This window comes from Equus przewalskii, chromosome 3, assembly GCF_037783145.1.
Source record: "Equus przewalskii isolate Varuska chromosome 3, EquPr2, whole genome shotgun sequence".
Lineage (NCBI taxonomy): Eukaryota > Metazoa > Chordata > Mammalia > Perissodactyla > Equidae > Equus > Equus przewalskii.
The window spans coordinates 103,422,093-103,447,907 of NC_091833.1; the positions used below are offsets into that span (position 1 = coordinate 103,422,093).

At 39.3% G+C, this 25,815-nt stretch overlaps 1 protein-coding gene across 4 annotated transcripts in view; it reads right to left on the minus strand.

Moving 5' to 3' along the window:
• Window positions 1-379: 379 nt before the first annotated feature.
• The window catches only part of SLIT2 (slit guidance ligand 2), a 358,529-nt gene continuing 333,093 nt past the window's right edge, over window positions 380-25,815 (minus strand). For all 4 annotated transcript variants that reach the window (XM_070613088.1, XM_070613086.1, XM_070613087.1 and 1 more), the window contains 7 exons: window positions 23,410-23,547; window positions 23,064-23,304; window positions 20,916-21,046; window positions 8,875-9,029; window positions 3,647-3,938; window positions 3,210-3,421; window positions 380-2,139 (listed from right to left, as the gene is read on the minus strand). In XM_070613088.1, coding sequence (XP_070469189.1) covers window positions 1,898-2,139; window positions 3,210-3,421; window positions 3,647-3,938; window positions 8,875-9,029; window positions 20,916-21,046; window positions 23,064-23,304; window positions 23,410-23,547 — 1,411 coding nt within the window. In that variant the 3' untranslated portion in view covers window positions 380-1,897. The remainder of the gene's footprint in view (window positions 2,140-3,209; window positions 3,422-3,646; window positions 3,939-8,874; window positions 9,030-20,915; window positions 21,047-23,063; window positions 23,305-23,409; window positions 23,548-25,815) is intronic.

A 25,815-nucleotide genomic window follows, 5' to 3' on the forward strand; every position in this document is an offset into this window, starting at 1 on the left:
TACCAACCCCTGCCTGAGAGGGCCCTTGGAGAAAGGCACTTTTGGTCTTTTGTTGTTTTCCATTTGGTTCTAATTGAGGGGAAAAGAAGAATAAAACCAAAAAATACTATTTGTGGTTAAGTTAGACTTCACCTTGTAATGTTTTGGGAAGAAATTAATTGAATATGCACTTTCTTCATAGCAAAGAATGTGTTCTTCTATCCATCTCTTTCATGTGGCCATTCCAAAGTCCCCAAGTGTGACCATATGCTAATCTCAAACCAATTTCTGGCAACAAGAAGGTATTAGCCTTCTTCCCTGTTCTTTCTGTATCACTTTAAGAAATTCTGAAGGAGGAGACTCTAAACATTGTGCAATTTCTAAGAAAACCACCAAGCTGTTAATGAAGTAAATATCTGTTTAATTTACAAACATCAGTAGTGTAACTGATATTAGTCTGGAGAAAGACAAAGCACACTGAATTATACATGTACATCTAATTTTCTTTGTAAAAAAAGTTTTTGGAAAGAAACATCTGCATTTTACAGGGTACCCTGGGATTTTAATGAGGGAAGAGCACAGTCCACTATAAATCATTATCATCTCTACACTGTAATTTAGCAGCAAACATGTTAACATGGGAACATTAGGGTAATAAAGGAGCTTTATTGTTTGGAAAAAAATCACAGTTCTTGACATTACAGCCTTTTCTCTCCCCACCCCACCCCCAATAAAAGGGCAAAAAACGTCAAGGAAATATTAATTTGTAAAAGATCTACTTTTCTAGTGTCGATTGCTACACACCATTTCTGTTCTGCGAGGACCTGTTGCAGAGGGGCCACTTCTTTCTGTACAATGACCATTTCACATATAGACTTTACATACTCTCTGCAGGTGTCCTGAATGAGGCCAGTAGGTCAGTGACACCAGTGGTCAGATGCCAAGGTAAACAAACAGACCAACACATATTTCTCCCAAGATAACACCCTATGTTAGTACTATTGCCAGAAAAACAAAGAATCCTGATTTTTAAGTTTGAAAAATATACAAAAATATCAGGACAATTATAAATTAATATATATTAAAGCATCGAGAAACAGCAAAAGGATGGCCTAAAATGTTAAGTACAATGTACTTTGATACAATAAATATTTCTCATTGAAACTGAATACTGTATAGGGCTGTTTAGAACTCATAGAAACAAAAATTCATATTATTACTAATTTATTTATCAATAATCTATTGGTTTTTTATCATCTCCTTTATCATTTATATTACAAAAAATTAATACTGGAAAACGGTAGATAAACACTTTTGTGTGCTTCTTCTGCTAACATGCTGACGTTTAAAAAGAATAAAATTTATTTTAGCACTCCCATCTGCTCTCATGAATGGAACCCAGGTCTTCAGGACACTATATTTTGCACAAAATATTTCTCGACCATTTGTTCTATCTGTGAATTCTGGAGTTCCATTCCTCTGCCTTGCATCCTCATTCACACACATGTGCTTGGTCTGTCCTCGTGAACCGCAGAGATGCGAACGAGGACACACGGCTGTTACGCTCTGGGCAATGTCACGTCAGCGCACAGTAGCTTGTCTCTCCCTTATGGATGTGCTTCTGCTTGTCTTCCACATGTTACAAAGACGACTCCGAGTTGCGATGGTTCCCAACACGGTCCTCATGCCTCTAAGTACATCTTTCTTCCTGCTTCTCCAGCACCGGGGAAGCTTTAGTTCAAGCATTTCTTTTTATTTTTCCAAATGCAGAAAAAAAGTCTTTATTCTCATAATAAAAATAAGTCTGTTCTGTATTTTACAATATATTTCAAATATTTCCACTATGAAGCATTAATGAGTCCAACATGGTCAAGAAGTATACACCATTTTCTAAAGACAAAAGCAACCAGGGGCGTGTTTAGGAGGCGCACCTGGTACAGCCACATTTCACCACCTTCTCAACCTCGTCCACAAAGGAGGACCCGTCAGTGCATTCGAAAGAGTATTTCCGCCGCTTGCTCCGCAGAGGTCCGCAGCACTGCCCTCCCGCACACCCGCCTCTGCACTCCAACCGGGAGACCTTCTTGGTCGTTTGGCAGGCGGCATAGCCCTGCTGCTTTTGGTAATAATCTCTTATCCGTTCCCCTCGACAAGATATTTCTAAAAAATAAGACAGAGCACAAGCAGTCACTGTAAGTCGCGTGGAGTGACAGAGAAGTCACAACCCGGCTCAGGAGATGTCGCTTTTGCTTCTTATTTGTAAATGCTGTTTTCAGCGTTATGCTCATATTCTATATTATGGGCTGGTGGCACGGCCTACTATTCTTTCAAAAATACCTCTTTTTGGCCTTTATTTTCAGCAAAGTGAATATTATACATGTGGACTATAAATACTACGCTATTGGACTGACAAGAAAATTGGATTCCTGAATCTTTCCCTTTATTGCAAAAATACACATCTTCTGTTTTTACACTACTAACAGCTGGTTTTGTTTACCGCAGGGAGCGGTTTCAGAGAGCACGCAATTTAATTTATTAGACCTGGAGTTTAATATCACTCAATCTGTTACTTAATACAAATAACATTCCACCAACTTCATAAATTACCCTAGTATGAACTAGTTCAAAAAGAGACATCTGCTCAAAGCTTCCACGGGCACGTTCCTCTTGTCTCGTCCCTCTGACACACACAGCAAAATCCGTGCCAGCTGGAGGCAGGGCAGGTTCTGATCACGCAGAGGAGGAGGACTGTGGGCTAAAAGGCAGCCCCTTTCCACCCCTCTCACCTGCGTCACTTGCTGTGATAAACCAGTCGATTCTAAGGTCAAAGGTGATTTTGTCCTAAAACTAGAGCAGAATTCTTAGCTCCCTCTTCTCTGTGCCAGAAGACGAGTTAATAACATACTGGGATGAGATCGGCAGGTAAAGGTAAGAAGTGAGCACAGTGAACCTGCTTTCACATAAGGCAAAAAGGAGTATTTTCATAGCAAATCACACTGTGAGAAGACATCTAAAGGTCGTGCAAAATCTTGCAGTGGAGGGTTAGGACATTTCGCATCTGGTGGCTTCAGAATACTGGGAAATAAATCAAAGTAGCAACCGCTAGTAGTACAGAGACCTGGCACCCCCATATCGCTCCCCTCAGTCTCTCTTTCTCTCCCTCTCTTTCCAAAGACGGGGGCTCCTCTTGCTTTGCCAAGAGAGGGAGGTGCCCAGCTGGGTTGGCTTACCTCGATCACAGCTGTCCCCAGTGTATCCACTGCTGCACTCACAGTAGGGCTGTCCAAGTCCCGAGAGCCTGCATTTCCCATGCTTACACTTGATCGTCTGGCAGGGGTTAAACAGATCCTCCTCTTCATCACAGAGGACGCCCCCGTGGCCCTCCAGACACTTACAGCTGTAGGAGAATGCATTGATGGGCAGGCAGGTGCCATGTACGCATCTACAGTGGAGGAGGAATGCAAGAAAGGAGATGCATTAAGCAGAGGGGATGAGAATGGAGGGAGGACGATGGAAGAAGTATGAAGGAGATGGTGCTAATCGGCTGACCTCCTTCTCTTCCCTCCCTCCTCGCTCCTGCCTCCCTCCCTACTCCTTCCTTCCCTTCTTGGGTTTTGCTCTGAGGGTGGGGGTATGTATATTTAACTACCAAGCAGCCCAAACTTACTTATTTCCAAGACAAGGGTCATTGGTCCTCTGGTCACAGAGGGGCCCAGTCCATCCTTCCTCGCACTCACAGGTGAAGCCCGACTGGCTGCTAGGGTGGCACGTGCCGTGGGTGCACACCTTCTTGTGGCATGGCTCACAGCCCGGCAGAATTCCGGTTTGCATGGGCACCTTGCGGAAGTCCTGCAGCTCGCTGTTGATGTAAAGGTTCCTGATGCAGCCGTGGAAGCTGGTGCCATTCTGCCCGGGGGACTGGCGCAGTGCTGCAGCCACATAGTTCTTTCCAGGCATGCCTGGGGAGGAACACCAAGTCAGAGGTCAGGCTCTTTGGGGGATCCTCAGCCATTTGCCACCAAGACCTTCTCAGCTTTTCCAATAGGGTGGCCATTTGTGTGACATTTCTTTAGGAGAGCCAGATAGCATGAGCATCCAGTCCTGTTGTTCTCAACCTGGCTGCACATTAGACTCACATGAGATCTTTGAAGAAATACTGATGCTTGGGACCTCAGCCCAGAGGTACCTGATAAGATCAGGTCGGGGAGGGAGAAGAGATGTGTGTTTTTGTTTTTGTTTTTTGGAAGATGCTCCAAGTAATTCTAATGTACAACTAGAATGAGGAGCCTAGTTCACTGGTGGTCAATCTTTAATTTTTAACATTTGATTCAAACCAAACCATACACAGACGAATAAATATAGAACACCTAAGAGCAGAGCTAAAGGCAGGCTGGGAATGGGGAGGGGATTAGTGCTCCCTCTTTTCTCCACCCACCTCCTCAACCTGGACACACATCCCTGGAAGCTAAGAGCTCCACAAAGCACATTGCAATGCTCTGACCAGTCCTACCCCTTAAAGATGAAGGGCCAAGGGCCCAGAGAGCTTGCATGTCATGCTCAATGTCACCCAGTGAGACTGGGTTAGAGGCAGGCTGATGAGACGAACCTCTGCAATCTCTAGAGTCACAGTGCAGTCCATCTGGTTTCAGGGGGTCAAAGCTGGGTTTGTAGTGACCACTCGCCCCAGCTCTGCCAAATCCTAAGCTAGCAATTAATTCACCTCACCACTGGTAATGTGCTGTGCTCAGCCAAGGATGGCTGTGCCTGGAAAGCCATCAGGAAGGCACCTCATTCACGTCATTTTTTTCTTGCTAATTGAGAGTGAAGCCTTCATATTCCAAGAAATTGAGACTACAAAAGAAATTCCTCCAAAAACAGAATTTGCAATCTTTGTATATATACATTCCACTAGTGACAGTCATCTGGTAACCCTCATTTGGCAAAACTGAGGAATCTTTCCATGGCCTAAGCCAGACCCTGAAATAGTTCCTGGATCGAATCCTACACAAGGCAGCCATCCAGGTCACTGTAGGGTAAGGGGAGGGGGCTGGAGGCCTTCAGAGCAACTGACGTCCCCCCTGGCACTCACACCCTTGCTGTGCCTGGGATCTGCACTACTGGCTGGAGGGTGTAGGCTGAGGAAGACCCCGGTTCTCACTCTCTAGGGGGTTTGCTAGTTATAAAGACCAGGAACCTCAGCATTCTCTGGGCCCTGCCTCGTGGCATCATCTTCTTTCCCATTCAAAGGAGGCCCATTTGAGTTCCAGCAGGCACCAAAGTCAGATAGCTAGGTGTACAAAACCACTAGGCTAGAAGTATAAGTCTTTATTGTTGGTTCTGTGTGCACTTGGGCCAGTTACTTCCCTGTTCTGGGGCTTAGTTTTCTCTGTAGAACACGAGTGGATGGACCTGAGCAGTTGTTTCCAGGCTTATCATACATAAGAACCACCAGAGGTGCATGTTCAGAAGGCGGCTTCGTAGGCACCATTCTCTCTCCACCCTGAGATTCTGGTCTGGCAGGAAGGGCTGGGGTGTGTAAATTTAAATGTTAATATGCAGCCTGGGTGACTTTGATGCAGGTGGTCCATGGTCACACTTTGACATCCACTGAACTAGGAGTCTTGGCTTTGAAGTTCCATGAGTTCAGGCTTTCAGTCTGTGTCTGTCTGGCCTTGGAAACTGAGTTGCTTTGTAGAGTGGAGTCAAAAGGATGAAATGTACCATTTCCAGGACCGGACTAGTGACAGGAAATTCCTTGCTTTGGGACAAGTTCTTCTAATTTAATGATATTCATCCATCATAAACATGTGAACTTTAATGCCCGCACATTTATGGTCCTTTCTTCAGAGGTTAAAAAAGAACTTCTTCCAAAACTACTTTTAAAAACTTATTTTGATGGAGGTACAACACACATATATACATGCGTCAAGACTGACATAGACTGGTGAAGTTCCACAGCAGGGAGAAACAACTAGTAAATGTGTTCCTTTATTCCCAAAGCTAATGATTATAAACGCTTTGATTATAGTAATTTGTAAATGAGAATGTTGATACACCACGCATATATTGACTTTCAACGGGATATCAGAAAATCAAGAACTCTTCTGAGTTAACCTGTTCACGTGCTTGGCACATTTCTGACCAGAGAACTAGGTCTTAATTGATCAACAGAAGTAGATCTATAGTTTTTCCTTTTAGCCTTTCCTCTAGGCCATGGACTGTAGCTGGAATTCAAGCAATCTATCAATCAACAGATATCTTAGTAGACAGTTTTTAGCCTTAACAAGCTCTACATGTTTCAAAATGAAAATAAAGGGACCAAGTGTCAAGACTGAGGTCCTATGTCCCATGGTGGCATTAGGAGAGGATGTGTGATACATCAAAGGTCTCTATGTGCAGGTCTTAACTTTTTTTTTAAAACCACATTAGGTAACACATGTTCTCATTGGACAAAGATTAGATCGTTTCGTGTTATGTAAAGTCTATATATGGGTAGTTGATAACCCAAGGGCAGGTAAAGCTGCCTCCCTGTTTTGCTAGAGAATACCTCAGCTGGGGGCCTGAGGTGTGGGATGCATCAGCTTCGGGCCTTCCTCCTTGGAGAGTGTCCTTGTCTTCAAACTTGGAGAAGAAGGAGGGCTTGTTTACCTCGTTCTCCTTTGCTAACTCAGGGTCTCCTGCCTTTGCCATACAGACCTCGGGGCTGCGGTCTGACAACTGCCTTGTATTTTTTTAACCTGAATTACCCTTGAGACTGCACTCTGAGTTGGATGGAAATAGACCCAATGTGTTCTCTGGCAAGAGGCTAGGATGGAAGTGGTTTCCTTCAGGCAGAGGCACCATCTGGATTCTTCCAGGCCCTCTACTCTTAGAAGGATTAACACTTTTCAGTTTGTAATTTAAAACTTTTTGTTTCTTTTTTGAAAAATGTTCTGACCCAAGCACTCCCATTCTGTACTCTTTTTTTCACTGCATTCTAAAGGCATTTTAAAAGATGTAATGAAATCGTTTCCAATGAAACCATAACAAAATCAAGTGACGGACAAGTCCAGGAATGAAGAACAAGCCACAGGACTTAGAATGCTTCTCTTTCTGCTCTGTGTTAAGAAGTGAGCGACCATGTGGATGGCTTTGGGGTCAGATAGATGTGGACTCACATGAGGTGTCTATCACTTCATAGCTTTGTGAACTTGGACAAGTTTTATGAAGTCCCTGAGATGGTATGTTAGGGACTGTGAGACAAAAACATCATACCTACTTCCTAAAGTCTCTGAGGATTAAGACTGTAAAGGAAGCACTGTGTTGAGCACACACTACGTGCTTAGTAAATATAATTTCTTTTCTCTCAAACCACAGGTACATCTGTGATTTGCTTCACTCATCCCAAAGCAACGGCTGTTAACTGTAGTACAGGCAAGAATGGAAGCCTTTTGTTTTTTAATGAATCATAGTTGTGATTCCCATGAAGCAACTAGATCAGCCAACTTGCTGTACAGACTTAATATGCGATACTTTTATTACAATGCATTTGGTTACTTGAAAATGTGTCTGCCTTCCCCACTCCCCTGGGCACGGAAGGGATATTTCTTGATTTCAACTTTATATCCTTCGTGCATCTATTAACTTAGTTCTCAGCATATATGGGAGGTGCTTAATAAATATTTACAGAATTGAACCAAAGACTTTTAACTGTTTCTAAAAAATCAAAGCTCTATCAAAAGTGTTAAGATTTCCTACTGCCGAAGTTATTAACAACAGATGTGCTCTGGACTTTCAGGACAATTCCAAAAAACGCTGTAAGGGAAGGCTCTGAGGGGTTAAATAGTGTTAGCAGTTTGTAGATTAAAATTGTGTAGCATCCCAACGTTACTATTTTGCAGGGACTGAGGCCAACTTCATGAAAATACCTGTCATTGTGAAGAAATCAGTTACATTGACCTGTTCAGAAGCTTTAGCTTATTTATCTGTAAAATGAGTTAATTTTACCGGTCAATTCACCTCGATGCAATGTGATTTAATTCAATGCAAATCAATTCACCTCACATGCTTTCTTGGTCCTTTGCCTGAAAAGTGAAATTCTATGTCTTCAGCTTATATTTACTCCTCCAGACAGAGGCAAGAGCGCAAGCTCTCTCCTTTGTGGGTCCTCTCCTTTGGGCTCCTTCAGAGTTTTGCTCATACCTCTATCCCTCATCTGTTTACTCGTCTGCCTTCTTGTTGCTTAAAAATTAGTCCAGAGTTTTTACTCTATCATCTCAAGCCCTAACCCACCTTTCCAACCCTCTCTCTGTTCATTCACTTTAAGATCTTAGCTAAACAGAAGTACTTCCTGTTACTGCAAAACAATTCGTACATTTAATTCATTTGTTCATTCATTCATCATCCGATTTCATTAATAATCATCCTATCTTCTACATGAGTTAGCAACTGATAGTGCAGACATTCCAGCATGGTAACATGTGACTGAAGCTGGTGGTGTTCCTCTCCTCAAGGGAGCTGGAGTGGGGTCATGAACTCCTCAGTTTGCATTAAACATGTTTCATCATCTTCTTCATTGTCTGATTTGACCTCTAACCAACTTTCTTTTTCTATAGAACAGATCAAACTAAGAAGATTAAGTTATATGATGTATAAATCACCTGGCATGTGACAGACACAAAAGCAATATCAATGTCCTTCTCTACCTCAACCACTAATTTAGTTAGACCCAGAGCCAGGATAACAAAATGGTCTCAATGTCCATTTAGGGCTCTTTCTTTTCTATTCCTGCTGTCCATCTTTCAATGAAAGACCACTCTTGGTCAATGACCACGGCACCAGACATCAACAACTTCAGAATTAATCTGTGATGGGAATCGCAAGGTTGGGAAATGCACTGAATTTGGAAGCACTTACCTCCTACATAGAGCGGGGAGTCAAAATTCAGTGTGGACTGCTTTGACAAATTGGTGATGATTTTGGGGCTCCCTCCATCCACAGAGAGGGAGAGACTCTGATCCAGGGCAAGTAGTTCCACTATGTGGAAATTTCCATCATTGATCGTCTCCACGCTACAAAGGAAAAACAACTTAGCTGATCCTTCCATTTTTTTTTAAAGAAAAGAGATTACAATGCAAACTCCAAAAGCACTCCTTGGGAAAAGATACTCCTATCTAACATTAATTAAGGTAAAGACCAGTAGTTGATTTAAAAATTAAAAAATATTTTCAAGGAGGGGCTGGCCCCGTGGCTGAGTGGTTAAGTTCGCGCGCTCCGCTGCAGGCGGCCCAGTGTTTCGTTGGTTCGAATCCTGGGCGCGGACATGGCACTGCTCGTCAGACCACGCTGAGGCAGCGTCCCACATGCCACAACTAGAAGAACCCACAACGAAGAATACACAACTATGTACCGGGGGGCTTTGGGGAGAAAAAGGAAAAAATAAAATCTTAAAAAAAAAAAATATTTTCAAGGAGATACAATCAATTTCTACTTCTTAGGAAGGGATAGAAAATAAGCTTGTTTTCCCATTGGGAGAAGTGGAAATGAGTACATTTTATCATTATCCAGTCATAGGCTCCCAATATGTAGAAATTACAAAGGATAATTTATGCATTTGCTTTTAAATTCTACTAAAGTTCCATTTACTCTGATAGTGTTACTCCAAATTGTATTCAAAAGACAAGGAACCTATATCTGTGCCAAATATACTCCAGAGACATTGACCATTGGTTCTGCTTTCTTAAATACATTACATTAAGACTTATCAGAATTAAACATACACACAAATATAGGAAGAACCAACTTGGGAGGATCTTTGTACTTTTTGAAATTTGTTAATTGGTAATACACTTTTGCTTACTTTGCATTTTTCAGAGGGATGCCCATCAAATGATATAACTGTGAAGAGTCTATGCTCAGTGAGGAGGTAGGAATAAAAGATTAAATGAAATGCTTAACATAGTCATAGATAGGCAGTCCAGTGATGACAATGGTCCTTCAGTTTCTCTTCTATAACTTTAAAGGGCCAGATCTAACAATTATTACTGCCATCTTCTAAAAAAGTTGAGAAGGCTTACGGAAATTCATACAAGGGACAAAAACAAAATCATTAAGAAACTGAGGTAAATGGAAAATGAAGATAGAAAAATAAGATAAATATGATAGAGGTGGGTGCAATTAGTAAGTGCTATACGGTTTTAAAGGGTGGTTGTAAAAATAACATGAATGTTACAGCAGGCAACAATGAAAACAGGACCAATGAAACAGGACCACAGAAGAAAACAGGATCAATACACAGTGTGGGGTCAGGAATACACTTACCTTTTACTACAGAGGCAAAATATGACATAATGGAAGTTGGGGCCAAAAGTCAATAGTGAATATTAAAGAACCAATATACTAGGATTTGACTGAAAAGATTTTTGAAAAGGCTCAAAAATGGAAATACAGGAGCATATGATAGAGAGATGGTGAATACCTAATATTCCTTATGTAAGATAATTGCTTAAATTTCCAGGTGCTGATACTTTAATTTGCAAATAGCTCAAGCCTGGAAAATTACAGAGAAATATATTGATATTCCTGCATAGTTCTCATCACAGAAGTCTAATCATATCCTATTGTTTGCTGACATAGAATAAGAAGGTTTGTGATTTGACAACAGTATAAACCATTCTGCAGAACTGTGAAAGCATTTGAAGTTCTTTTAGCTTAAGTGGTTAGAACAGTGTACGTGTGTAGGGATCTTTGATAACCAATCTCAGATATCATCTTTTAAAAAATAAATAGTAGATATACCAATCAGTATTTCCGCCTTCTACACATTTAATTATCCCAACACTTGATATCATTAAAATCAACAGAGGAAACAATATACAAGGAAATAACTTTCGAAAAAAAGTTGCATACCAACTGTTAGTGGTCTTAAATATGACTCTCTTTCTAAGGAGGTATGCTGGGTAGTAATATCAAATAGTTAATCATACAGATTTTGGAGTCAGATAAACCTGGATTTGAATCCTGGTCTTGCATTTATTAAATGCTTGCCTTAGATAAGTTACATAATTGCTAATAAGTTTGAGTCTTTTCTTCAGCAAATGCTAATAAATATTTCTCCCTCCTATGGTTAATTCAAGGTCTATATGAAGTGATCTTCTTTGAATGCAGAGCAAAACATCTAGCATATAGAAAGTGCAAAGTTGAATGTTACATATTAGTATCACCAGTACCACCGTCATATAAATAATCATCATATAAATAATCCAGTACTATTTCAGAACCTTCTTCAAGAAGAAATTAGTCCAGCTTTATTTTTCATATTAACTGTAAGATAATGCTGAAGTCTGGCAGAAACGTAGTAACTTTTCAGGGGGCATATCTTGTTCAAGTAACTAGAAGTTTTAAGTAAAACATTAAAATAAAGATATACATAGAATAGTGGCCAATTACTTTTTCCTTTGTGATCATATACAACTCTTTAAGTAGTTTTATATGCATGCTCTATGAATACTGACCTTAATTAAGTCATAAATATCAATAATGGGCCCCCTTTTTTTCCTTTACAGTTGCAAAGAAAAGACCCGTACGTACTGGGCAATTGGTTCTTGGTCACACATCGGTCTTAGACAATCTATCCAGGTATGTCATCATGGATGATGGCGTTTGATGGAGTACAATTGAATAAGCTACTTTAAAGCAGAAACCATGTATTATTTCTTTCTTTATTCCTTAATGTATCCAGCAGAGTGTCTGGTAAACAGTAGATGCTCAATAAATATATATTAAATAAATAAAATATAAGGTAGATGTATTAAGAATAGCATATATAGTTTTTTTGGTAATACTAACCGGATTACAATTATAGATAGTCAAAAGACTTTATGCATATTTAGGGCAGTACCTCTAAAGATGCATTTTATCAAAAAATCTGGGGGCCAGCCCCATGGCCTGGTGGTTAAGTTAGGCACGCTCCCTTTCAGCAGCCTGGGTTTGGTTCCCAGACATGGACCTACACCACTTGGCAGTGGCCATGTTGAGGCTGCGACTCACATATGAAACAGGGGAAGAAAAGCATGGATGTTAGCTCAGGGTGCATCTTCCTCAAACAAAAAGAGGAAGATTAGCAACAGATGTTAACTCAGGGAAAATCTTCCTCAGCAAAAAAAGAAAGTTCAGATTTGTCAGTGGCCATATCCTGAGTGTTAATGCTGGGAGATAAATCCTGTTCAGCTTGTCCTAGCTCTCATTAGATATGCGACTTCAGATGATACGTTTCTGCTTTATTTTCCTCATCAGGGAAATGCAGATAATAAGACCAAAGAATTATATAGCACATACTATGGACCAGGTACTGTTTGAAGAACTTTACATGAATTAACTCACTTAAGACTCACAACAACCCTAAGAACTGGGCACTTAGAGTACTCCAGGTGGCACAGCCAGTGGCTAAACAGATTTGAAGCCAGGTTGCTGGTTCCAGAGTACATGCTCTTAATGATCATGCATCACTTTTACAATCAACAGTCTGAAGAGTACCTAGTATTGTACAAATGGCATGTGTTCTCACCACTAACAACGCTTTAATAGATGATTTCTCTCCCAAACAGCCCAGGAATACAGTTCTATGGAAAACAACCTTTTATGATGGTTTCACAACTTGGTTCATTTACTAAAAATCATTAAATTGTAAAAAAATCTGTAATTATAAGGAGAGTTTGAAGGTTATGAGAGTGCATATAATGTATAAAGATTTGAAACTTGGGTTTAGATTCTATTTTCCCAATTATAAGTGCAATTCAGACTGACCAGATTTTTGTTCTCTCAAAAGTTCTAAATTTCTAATCTGATCATTCTAGAACTTGATAAGAGTTACCACTGAGCTTAATTCAATTTATATTTTCCTGGAATTAAGTGAGGACTCACCCTGACCTTTTAACAAATAAGTGTTGTAAAATTTATATACATATATATATATATATATATATATATATATACACACACACACATACATATATATATGTATTAGGATACTTCCCAGTTTATTCTGAGGCCAGCATTACTTTAATACCAAAACCTAACAAACACATTATAAGAAAATAAAACAATGTATTGTGCAATAAACAAAGATGGAAAAATTCTAAACAAAATATTAGCAAAGTAAATACAATGTATAAAAGGGATAATCCATTATAACCAAGTGGGATTTATCCCAGGAATACAAGATTTGCTTAACATTCAAAAATCAATATTACTCGCCATATTAACAAACTGCAATTTTAAAGTCAATAATATTTTAATTTAAAAATTAATATCTTTTAGATTCTTTGTTGTTTAAGATGATATTGTGTGTACGGGGCCTGAAGAGAATATGCGAGAGCTAAGAATATTCTAAATTGGTGTTTCATGCTGTCTTCTAAAGCATGAGAAAAACTGGGGGATGTCTAGGAATCCTTTGTCTGTAAGACCTTTTAAAATAGAAACAGTGATTGACAGCCCCGTTGTCACATGATAAAACTGAGCCATCATCAGTTTTATAGTCTATCACAGTCATCTCCTACCTATCCACTTGCATCGAGTAACATCCTTTTGGTTCTGCTAAGTATTGGTAAACTCTCTTTCACTGCCCCCTGGGGAACTATATATACATATATATGATGACTCACGAAAGTCACAAGTGAACCACTTAACAGTGAGCCTTTCCACTGGGAACAGAAATTGTATTTCTGACATTATTATGTAATTTAGCTTTACACTCATCTATTATCTGAGATTTTGTTTTCTTGAATTTCCAAATGGATATATGAAAACAAAGGAGTTACTCAACTGTCCTGTGGTTTGCTACAGAAAAAGAGTTTAAAAACTCAGGGCTTAAAAGGAGAGGGCTGTAAATTGTCTCTGATTTTCTTTACTTATGCAGGGCACACTAATGACATTTTTCTATTCTATCTCAACCATAAATCTTAAGGTATTTCAGTAGTTTAGTAAAGATAAGTAGTTCTCTTTGCTTATGTGAGCACCTGCTTTTTGCCTTAAAAATTTAAAGAATCTGTACCTATATTCAGAGCAACGGAATAGGAATGAGAAATCAGACAAATGCAACTGGTCATCTCATTTTGATATCTCGGGGCTAAATTCATCTGTGAAGTGGGGATGGTAATAAAAAATTTCCCTGCCAACCTCTGTAAGTCTAAAGGAATGGGAAGCCAAATGGGATTAAAGGTATTTACGTATATGTGTAAGAGTTTTCAGAAGAATGTTTTATAAAACAATTAGTTTATCAAGTAAAGTTATATAGCTTTTTTATTTTTAAACAATTCTTTTTTTTTTTTTGAGGAAGATTAGCCCCGAGCTAACTTCTGCTGCCAATCCTCCTCTTTTTACTGAGGAAGAATGGCCCTGAGCTAATGTCCGTGCCCATCTTCCTATATTTTTTGTGGGACGCCTGCCACAGCATGGCTTGACAAACACTGCATAGGTCCACACCCAGGATCTGAACCTGTGAACCACGGGCCACTGAAGTGGAACATATGAACTTAACTGCTGCACCACCAGGTATATTTTTATCAGTACTTTTGAAGCAAATTATCTAATTTAAGTAAAAATGCATTAAAATAGACAGGAGATTCTACATTTGGACATACTGTAAGAGTCACATGTAAGACAATAACATTTGCACTTGGGTATTCTTCAGTATCTGGATATCCGAGCATGAAGAGAATCCATAGTCCAGCATTATCAATAACTGTGAGCCCATGCTGTGCCTATCACTATTCCAGGTACTCTACACCATTACTTCCAACTCTCCCAACCACATGTGAAAAAACAGATACAGTTACAGTTACTCAGATGAGGAAATGGGAGCACAAAGAGGTGATGGAACTTGCTCTAGGCTATGAAGCCAGCAAATAGTGGTGGCTCCCCACGGGCTGAGTGTTCATCTTGGAGATGAGCAGACTATATAGATTCTGTCTACTGGCTGTCCCTCCAATGAGACTAAATTCTTTTTATTTTGACATAAGCCTGTAAGTTGCCTAACCCAGAGGCTGTGTAGCCAACCAAACCTGACAGTCGGCAGAGAAAGTCTCCTGAAGTTGTCCAGGTCCCGTAAATGCCGAAACTGATTAATGCACGGTCCAGTCCTGTACCTTTGTAGGGTGTTCATCTGATTTCCTAATTTTTAAATAATAGGTGACTACGTTTGCAAAGAAGCTATATGATTTGGAAAATGACATTAATTTGAATCTAAAGAAAGAAGCATACAATTTTTATTAATAACTAAAAAAATAGTTTCTGCCTCTCTAGATGAAAAGAAAGTCACTTTGAAGGGCAATCAATTATCAGCCTACTTGAGGAAAAAATGTGTTACTCCATCCCTGTCTGAGGGACTACTGACGAGCTTTAAGTTTAACTGTCATCATTCATTCATTCATGGCACCATTACTAAGTTCCTCTTTAAGCTATTATGAAAATGACGCATGTGTGCGATATTCTACACTCATCCACGTGTTAGGCAGCTTACGTCATCTCTGTTGTTGCTGATTAGATCCCTTAGACAGCAGGGTGCAGGCAAGTGCTTAACAACTGGCTCTCTGAAGAAAGACAGTCTGGATTCATAGCATGTGCTGCTTATTGTGATGGAAATACTCCTAACATGGCTGGAAATACTCCCAACAAGGCTGACATCAAGCATGATGCCACGGAACTTGGATATGAGAAGAGACACACACCATCAGCTCTCAGAGCACAGCTCAAATATATTCCTTTTACACAAATGGTTCTCGGTTGGTGTCCCTGTACCTGAGCATCACCTGGGAACTTGTAGAAATGAGAATTTTGGGGCTCACCCCAGATCTGAATCACAAACTAGAGGTTAAACCCAGTAATCTGTACTTTTAACACATGTTTCGGGTGATTCTGATGTATGCTATTAGAAAACAACTGTTGTATGTCTGGCCCTGGTAGCAGGATGCCTGTCTATAAGGAACCCTGATGTTCTGTCAGATGTAAGAAAGAAAATGAGAAAACCTACACACCACTTCAGTTCTACTGGAAAAGGAATAATTACTACATCTTCGGTTTTCTTAAACACACTTAAGCTATGCTAACTACACTCTCCAGACATAATTCCATGAAATAATTGTTCTCATTTCCATCCATTCCAGATACAAATTGACATCTGAAATCAAATGTTTTAAACCAAAATTATACAATAGAAATAGTAACAATGTATGATTATTTTTCCCTAATTTAACAGATTTCATTTTACTAAAATAAACAAAATCTGTTCCCATCAATCTTGAAAATTAACCAAGAAACTGAAAAGATGCACTTCATGAACAAAATTATCCCCCTATGCCATGCTCCGATAGCACATTAAATAATGCATGATTTGGAAAGCAAAGTTTTACCAAAGTAAACCTCATATAACATAAAATCATGCAATTAAACTGAACTTAAATTTTCTTCCCAAAGTTTGTAAGAGGTAAGAATGTGTAAAACTACCCCTTGTAAAACATTAGTGTGCTGTACTTTTAAAGAAGTTATGTAAAGTAGAAACACACCAAGATTTGAAAACTTAATTCAACCAAACAAAATATTTACTAAGCAACTTATGGGAAAGCTGATGGCCACAGTGTTATTGATGGATTTTGCTATAATGATGGGGAAGTAGCACCTTTCACCAGAGTTCACATTCTAATAAGGCCTGAGTAAGGTCAGAGGCACTTAGATAAATGCCAGAAAATTAGTAGGAGCAGAATTCAGACTTGGAACAAATTTCAAGTTGAAGGTGAAGGAAAGAAAAAGGTCAAGAGTAACTCCACTACACTTATTATGTCCAAAAAGATGGGGATGCATCTCAATGAAATTAGGAATGTGATAGGAACACAGCTTTGGGTGAAACAAAAAACTGAGTTTTGGACATTCTGAATTTGTGATCCTAATAGCTATCATCGTTTACTATTTGGTACACATTGTTTTAAATATCTTACACATATAAAATCATAAAATTCTTACCACAATCCCACAAAGACAGAGCTATGATTTATTATGCCCATTTACCACGTGAGGCCCAGAGAGCTTACGCAATTTGTCCAAGACACATAGTTAACAGATGGCAGAGCTGGGACTTGAATCAAGGAAGACTGTTTGGAGCACCTGCTCTTTTCTATTACGTCAATTTTATTTTTGAATGGTAATGACATTCAAATGATTCAAAAATCAAAATGATATAAAATGGTATTCATACACAAGGTGAGCTCCCACCTCACTTGCTGCTCTCTATCCCTGGTATTTTCTTCATGAAAATACATGGAAATACAAATACATATATTCATTTACCCATCTCTCCCTTACTTTTTTTCCTTATTATTAATTTTTTTTGTGTGCAGGGAAAGATTCGCCCTAAGCTAACATCTGTTGCCAATCTTCCTCTTTTTTTTTTTTTCCCTCCTCAAAGCCCCAGTGCATATTTGCACATCCTAGTTGTAAGTCCTTCTAGTTCTTCTATGTGGGATGCCACCACAGCATGGCAACTGACAGACAGGTGGTGTGGTTCTGCAACCGGGGAAATGAACCCGGGATCCTGAAGTGGTAAGAGAAATGAATTTTAACCACTCAGCCATCACGGCTGCCTCACTTTTTTTTTGCTTTTGAACTGAGCAATATACTTTGGACATCTTTCAATATCATACATAGAGAACTTTCTCATTCCCTCTCTCTCTCCCTTCCTTTTCCTTTTTTTTTTTTTTTTGGCAGGGGAAGATTTGCTGTATGCTAGCATCTGTTTCCAATTTTCCTCCTTTGTTCTTCCTTTCCCTCCTCCAAAGCCCCAGTACATAGTTGCGTATAGTTGTAAGTTCTTCTGGTTCTTCTATGTGAGCCACTGCCATGGCATTGCTACAGACAGACAAGCACTGTGGTTCTGAGCCTGGGAACCGAACCCTGGCCACCAAAGTGGAGCACGCCAAACTTTAACTGCTAGGCCATTAGGGCTGGCTCCCTTCCTTTTCCTTTTTAACCACACATTCCATTGTGTGGATGCACTGTAGTTTATTTAGATAGAAACTTGGGTTGTTTCCTAACTTTTGTTTTTTACAGCCAATGCCACAGTGAATTACTTTGTGCACACATCATTTCTATGTCTTCAGGTATATCTGTAGGATAAATGCCAAGAAGCGGGATAAATATTTTCAAATTGCCCTCCGTTGACCTTGTAAACAAGCCATACTTCTAGTGTTAATGTATGAGGATTGAGGGTACACTTTCAACTCCTCTGCTACACTCCAGAAACAGATATCAGAAAGATTTTCCTATATTGCTAGACGAGAGATGAGAATGAAGACGATGTGAGTGAAGAGTGAGGACAGAGCTGAGTGTAGAATTAAATCTTCATAGTGACCTTATGAGGTAGGTGCTATATTATTATTTATGGATATGGATTCTGAGACCTGAAAGATTAACTACTTTGCATGAGTTTATATACTAGTAATTAGCCAAGCCTAAATCTGAACACACACATAGCTACTATGATTATTACTTGTCAAACACTAGATTTTTGTAGCGTGTTGAAATAATGTTCTCAGTGGTCTCTATTTCACAAAAGCATTTTTTTCTATTCCAAACTGGAATACTAATACATTCATATATTAAATATATTCTTGTATACGTATATTGGATCCATATCAATCAATCAATGTATCTGTCATCTCTCTATCTGAATTCTAGCTAATTGTTACTTATTTTCTTTCACTTAAAAATAATGTAATAACTTTTCTTGATTGTTGTGCCATCAACTAACAACAAGAAATAAATGAAAGTTATGCTTTCCCTGGACCTCACGTTATATGTCTCCATTAGGTGATCTGCAAGCAGAAACACGAATTTCTGGTTCATAACAGAAAGTGTGCAATTTGATATTACTTTTTATAAATGTCACAGGGTATGTTCTATTGTTATTTAGGCAAAAATGGTAATGAACATAAATCCCAAATAAGCTCTTTATGGTAAATCCTCACTTGGATATAATCACTTGGATTTCTACAACTTATCTGGAAGTATTTTAAATATATTTTAGACGAATTCTAGCTTTAATAAGCCAACCTCAAGAATCTTTAGTATAGTTTCTGAGAATTCCATGATGTTTCATTGCATAAAATAAAAAAACCAAAAACAAAAATGGACCACAAAATCAATATTCTGAAATCTTTTTATGGGCTGAAACAAACTGAAGCTATATAATTTAAGGCCTAGCAATATCTAAAATGTTGGCACTAATTCATTATCATTTGGCGATGAAATAACTACTGTATTCCACTTGGAAACCAATAATTATGTGTTGTTGCCATGCTCTAAATAGTCCCAAGTGGGTTAGCTCACTACCATTCACGGCTATAATTAGCATTCACTTTTCCAGAACTGTCATGAAAGGTCAAATGAAATGTGAAGGCTTTTGAAGCACATTGATATATATATATATATGTATGCATATAAATAATATCAATAATATAGAGGCCAGTGTCTCCACTTTATGTCCCAATCTATGCCCATAAACTTGTTGCCAAGAGAGTTTGCCTACAGATGCATTTTGTTCACCACATATTGTGTTTTTTAAAAATGTGAATTGATATTTAATGAAGGGAAAACTCTATACTTAAAAAAGCCAGATTTCTGCCTTTCCTTGAAAAATCAAGAGTTCTGGCAAAACCTGGGCCCACATTTTCACATGGAGTTTCTCCGGGAGAACTGAGTAAATGTGGACTAGCCCTGTTTCAACACAGATTTGCTTTTAGTTCACTCCAGTCACAACCATTCCTATTATATCACCAATATGAAAGCTATTTGTAATAGAAGAATACTTCTCTGAAAAGTTCGGTCTTCTAAAGAGTAAAAGGATGAGAGCATATCCTTTTCTTGCAATTGGACTGCTTAGTTCATTTAAGATACCTGCCTGGAGAAACTGTATGATTTTGTGACCCTGCTCAAAATGGTGGCAGTTATTTCTACATGTGAAGAAATTAAGTGGGTAACTTATCTGCAGGATGGATAGAAAATTGGTGTTGAGACCCAACAGAGGAGCTCTGAAGGTGAGTCTTATGCAAAAAGCACACTTCTGGCAAAATGTATGCCCCAGGAGTACCATCCTTTTCACATCTTCAATATGTCATCAGTATCATTATATTATTAGATAACTTTCAAAATGAATGATAAGATGAACTATCACATATCGTATGCATCCATTGGCTTATTACGTGTAAGCTCCCCAAAGGCAGGGGCTGTGTTCTTGAAAGCTTAGAAGAGTGTCTGGTTCACAGTAGGTGCTCAATAAACAAGTGTGTGAATGGTAACTTTAAATTATTCACTGTGCTGGGAATCCTGCAGTGGTTTCTCTAGAGCTACTCCCCACCCATCTTCACCTTGCTCTGAGCCCTGGGAGGTTCTGGTGTGAGCTACATTACCAGGCTCAGTGGATTCCTTGTTTTCTGACATCTGACTTGGCCAAAGGGAAACATGGGCAGGAGATCATTGGGAGGAAGGAGAGTGGGGTCGAGATTTAAAACCCTGGTTCCCTCCCTGAGGGCTGACTGCATCCGTCCACCGAAGGTCACAGCTCCACTCAGGCAGTCCTCTCCACGATTCCTTTTCTGAGCATGGATTTCCATAACTGCTGCCTCCCCTCACCCTTTCAAGCACATGGGCAGTAAGAGTGTCCCTTATTACTAGCCCCAGGTTACTGTACTATCCCTACCAATATTTGTAAACAGTCCCCTTATAAGTCTCTCCCCAAATTATCCAACTTGAGCATGCCATCTGTTCCTGCCAGGCCTCTAACTAATTCACTTATCATAAAGCTCGCTGCAGCGAAATTATTTCCTCCCTTCCCTGTTACAAAATAATAGAGGAGAAACAGTTCTTCATTGAACAATTGTTTTCACCTTTACCAGTAACTGAGAGATCTTCACCTGTAAATGGCAGAAGCCGGGTGAGAGCCGGTGTCGTAGCTGGCACGAACACGTCCCCGGTAGAGCTCTACGGCAATATGGTCTTTGTCACCCTTATACAGCAGGATTCCACTGTCTTCATCTGTGGCAATCTAGTAGGAAGTAAGCTTGACATTAGTAGGACGTATGTTATCCAAACGTATTTCATCAAGAAGAAACTTGATCGCTTAGTGAAGAGTTTTTGCTATGGTTTATTTTTTCCTTATGGCTATGAGAAAATAATAATCCATGCTGAAACAATTACTTGAAAGGTGACCTGTTCCTAAATTACTTTGTTGCAAATAAATTCAGAAAGAACTTTAAAAAGAACAATAACAAATACACGAACACCTTAAGTGTGGTTAGAACTTTCTTTGCTGGAGATTTTTATTTACCTGCTCTTTTTGCTGCTGTTATGGGCTTTATTTATGGCATATGTGAAATGTGACTTCATTGAGCAAGAACGTTTTTCATATTCCATATGAAAAAACAAATCATTTATAGCTATGGCATGAACAGGGGGAAATCTCTGTTTTTTATCCTGCTTTCTGGCCTTTCCCGGCTTTTGAGGACCAGTTCAGTAAAACTTAGGACTTAAGCCTGAACACCACGGGGTACTTCTCATGACAATCTGGTGTGGCCAATGCTGGGAGGTAGGGAGACAGGCTTTTTAAAGGAGGCCTGCCTGCCTTCCAGAGTCTCATTCCTCATGACTTCTAAAGAACCTCCTGCCTCAGGATCCCTCACTGGAGTGTCAGAGTAAACCAAGTAAGAAGGAGTGGGCTCTAGAGGAAATTGGCTAAAGTCATTTGAACTCAAAACATACTAAAATATTTTGCTACTCAGATAAAACAAACATGCAGCCCCAATTTGCCCCACGTAAAGCACCTTAAATTTATTACCCCTAATCTAGTCTAACTCCTTCCACAGGGGTCTGAATGCCTTGCTCAAAGGGACATTGTGACTAGGTGGAAAGACTTACAGTAGTCCCCCTTTATCCACCGTTTTACTTCCTGCTGTTTCAGTTACCTGTGGTCAACCTCGATCCACAAACATTGAATGAAAAATTCCAGAAATAAACAATTCATCAGATTTAAAGTGCTTGCTATTCTGAGTAGTGTGACAGAATCTTGCGCTGGCCGGCTCCATCTTGCACAGAATGTGAGCCATCCCTTTGTCTACTGTATCCAGGCTGCATGTGCTACCTGTCTGTTAGTTACGTAGTAGCTGTCTCGGTGACCAGACTGACTGTCGTGGTATTGCAGTGCTTGTGTTCAAGTCACCCTTATTTTACTAAATAATAGCTCCAAAGCGCAAGAGTAGTGGTGCTAGTAATTTGGATATGCAAAGAGAAGCCATAAAGTTCTCCCTCTAAGTGAAAAGGTGAAAGTTCTCAACTTAATGAGGAAAGCAAAAAAATCATACGCTGAGGTCGCTAAGATCTACAGTAACATCTTATCGTACATTATTATACTTGTTCTATTTTATTATTAGTTACTGTTAATCTCTTACTGTGTCTAACTCATAAATTAAACTTTATCATACGTATGTGTGTAGAGGAAAAAACATAGTATATACAGGGTTTGGTGCTGTTCGTGGTTTCAGGTGTCCACTGGGGGTCTTGTAACGTAACCCCTGTGGATAAGGGAGGATATTGTCCAGTAAAATTTGAGTTTGTTAATTTCATGTCCGTTCTGAAAGGCTCTGGGTGAAGAGCTAAAGGCACTGAGTGAATATCTGCCAAGCCGTGTTCTGTCTCCCCTGCGCTCTTCTCAGCTGCAGGTTTCCTAAGAAAAGCCTTCCTCCTGTGCAGAGCCTGAACTGCAGAGACATAAACATAAATGAATCAAATGCCTTTACCCGAGCACAAAACAAAGGGATATATTCTGTTGCTGTGTGTTTTGTTTCATACAATCAAGTAGTCAATAAAAATACCGGGGTCCCATTTAGTTTCGGAAAATATAAATGTTGGAGAGAAGAATGACAAACTTTTCCCACAAGCAGCATTTTCTGTCTGTGCTGTGCTGTCTATTTAAGAAATAATATCACACAAACTACCACGGTTGTTTATGCTTTGAAGGTGAATTGGCTTAAGAAGAGATCAGCTCTTGCTGGTGGGGGAAATCTTACCTGCAGAGTGATGTTCGTTTGAGGCCGAACCTTGGCCGAAGGAATTTGAAGATAAGACTCTTTGTTTACAAAATTCACACTGACCAATTTTTCACACTTCTCTCCCTGGTAGCCAGGCAAACACTGGCATATTGGCTCATTTATCCTGATGATGCACTGAGCTCCATTCTGACAATCAAAATTATCACAGGGGCTGGTACGAGGGAGGACCATGGGTGGAGAAAATTCACAGAACAAGCCACTAAAGAGTAAAGAGAAAAAATACGCTAATTAGATTTTACTTAATTGCCAATGTGAATTGAGTTCTGTAAGCCCTAATTCTACAAATGTGTATTTCTACTTTTACCTGTATCCTTCAGGGCAGATGCACGTATAGCCGTTTACTGCATCAGTGCAGTGGGCTCCGTTTTTACACTTGTTATCTTGACAGTCGTCAAAATCAATGTCGCAGTGCTCGCCAATATATCCTGGTGTGCAGTCACATCTGTTTGAAAAAGCAGGTAAAAAGTTTCAAATCCAACTGAGCCAAAATAAGTAAAACAGTTGCATTCCATCTAGACAAAAATGGCACCTCCTTTAAAAAGCTGATTTAGAACAGGTTCATAGAGCCTAAAATTAATAGATACCTGGAAAATAGTGCTGATCTGCAAAGTAGTCCATGGTTTCTCACCGTGATCTATCAGAGGAATGGGGATTTTACCTCTCTGACGATAGTGAGAATCCACGATTCAAGTAAGAATAGAATAGTTGCACCAGGGTTCATCCCTTCCTCCTTCCTTTCCACTCTCCCTCCCTCCCTCTTGCCCCACTTTATTTGCCTACAGTGTCCTCTATTTTCGGCTCTAATTGATTTGAGCTGCTGAGATGACAAAAGTGCTTTGTTGTAAAATTTACTAAGAATATTAAGCATCTTTTTAAGAACAATTAACATTTTAATTTTCTAATAGAGACTGGATACATTGGAATAAAATATAACTTTATGAAAAGCAAATATTTTAACACTGAATGAGTCCCTAATTCATCACGAATCCAGATAAGCATAGCACTGATGGTGAAGAACCAAGGATAATAATACAGCTGATGTTCTCTGAGTACTTTCTCTGTTCCCCGTTCTAACCACTTCGCATATACGGGTTCACTGAATCCTCTCCATAGCCCTGTGAGATCAGTGATACCATTACTCTACTCTATAGGTGAGGAAACTAAGGGACAAATGGGCTAAGTACCTTACTTGAGGACATTCAACTTGTAAGTGTCACAGCCAGGAGCTGACCCCAGCAGTCTTCCAAGAGAGCCTGGATTTCTAACCACCGCACTATGCTGTTAGATAATTCATTCCTCAGGGCTCCCTTTAAAATCTGTCCTTCTCTAGTGCTGACTGCTAGAATCTTTACTATGTCACCAAGGACCCAGGACTTTAGAGCTGCCTGAGGAAAGCCATAGAGCATGTGCAGTGTTTTCAAACTATACTTTGTGGAGCTATGGGGGACCATGGAACCCCTAAAGATATGGCTGTGGAGGGGGAGGGGGCTTCTGGAAGCTTCCCTCTGCTCTCCCCTCTCCCCCAACACTCTCTTATTGTCACTTATTAGTTTTACACATTGGGCTTCCATGAGCGTTTCTGTTTTGGGTTTAAAAAAGGGTTCACTGACTTTAAAAAACAAATAAACCAGGAAACTTCGTTCTACCCCTACAGAATTTGGACTGTGCAGTGAGACAGAACTGCATTTGTATCCTGGAGTCATCCTTTAAGTGTATGTAATCTTCACTGAGTAATTTAATCTCTGTAAATGTTCATTTCTTCATCTGTAACATGTACACAATAATTCCCATCTCACAGGTTTGTTAAAAGATTAAGTAAAACACTATCTGTAAAACAATTAGTATAGTGTTTGATATCTAAAGTATGATCAACAAACGGTAGGCTTTTAAAAATAATTCTATGTAAGTCTTTATAATTCTATAAAAGTCTTTATGGTTTAGTCTATACTAATTATCCACTTTTCTATTTCCAAGCCATTAAGATTTAAGTGAATGAGGATAATTAAAAACACCCAAGTGAATGTGGACATTACCGAATGCCAAGGGTTTTGTCTGAAAATGCAAAATCAGGATTTGAGAGTTAGTGGAGAGCTGATGAATTAAAATAAATGGGAGTATATATACCCTCTCAGGGTAACACACAGACTTTCAGCTCTGCATGTATGAATTTAGAAATAAATTGAACTCACTGCATAAACACGATTGCTCTAGAGCCAGTGGTTTTAATGCTAAATCATAACAAAGCAAAGCAAACAGCAAGTCTGAAGTTAAATGGATCCTAAGTGGCCACAGACATTCTCAACTGGATGGACAGGACCTGAGAAAAGAGCTTCCATCAGTGTTAATGTGAGCAGAGCCGCTGAAGTGCCATGCATTAAAAGAGAGAAGAAACGCTTTGAAACACTCTGAATTATTTATCTGAGAAAAGAAATCAAAGTAAAAGATAAGAGAACCACACATTCACCACAGTGACTGTCTAAGAGCTATTTTATATTCTCTTCTCTACAAATACCATTTTTCAAGCCCATTAGAACTTAAAGTCATTTATGACCAACATTTTTGTCTTTCTTTTGCTCCTCAGACTGGGTTTCAAAACAGGAAGAAAACATTTAATTAAGAATTCCTTAAGCTTTGTATTAGCAATAAAACCTATCACATTTCCTCAACTCTATTATCTGACAAGGAGAGAGGAAGAAAGCAAAGAATATAA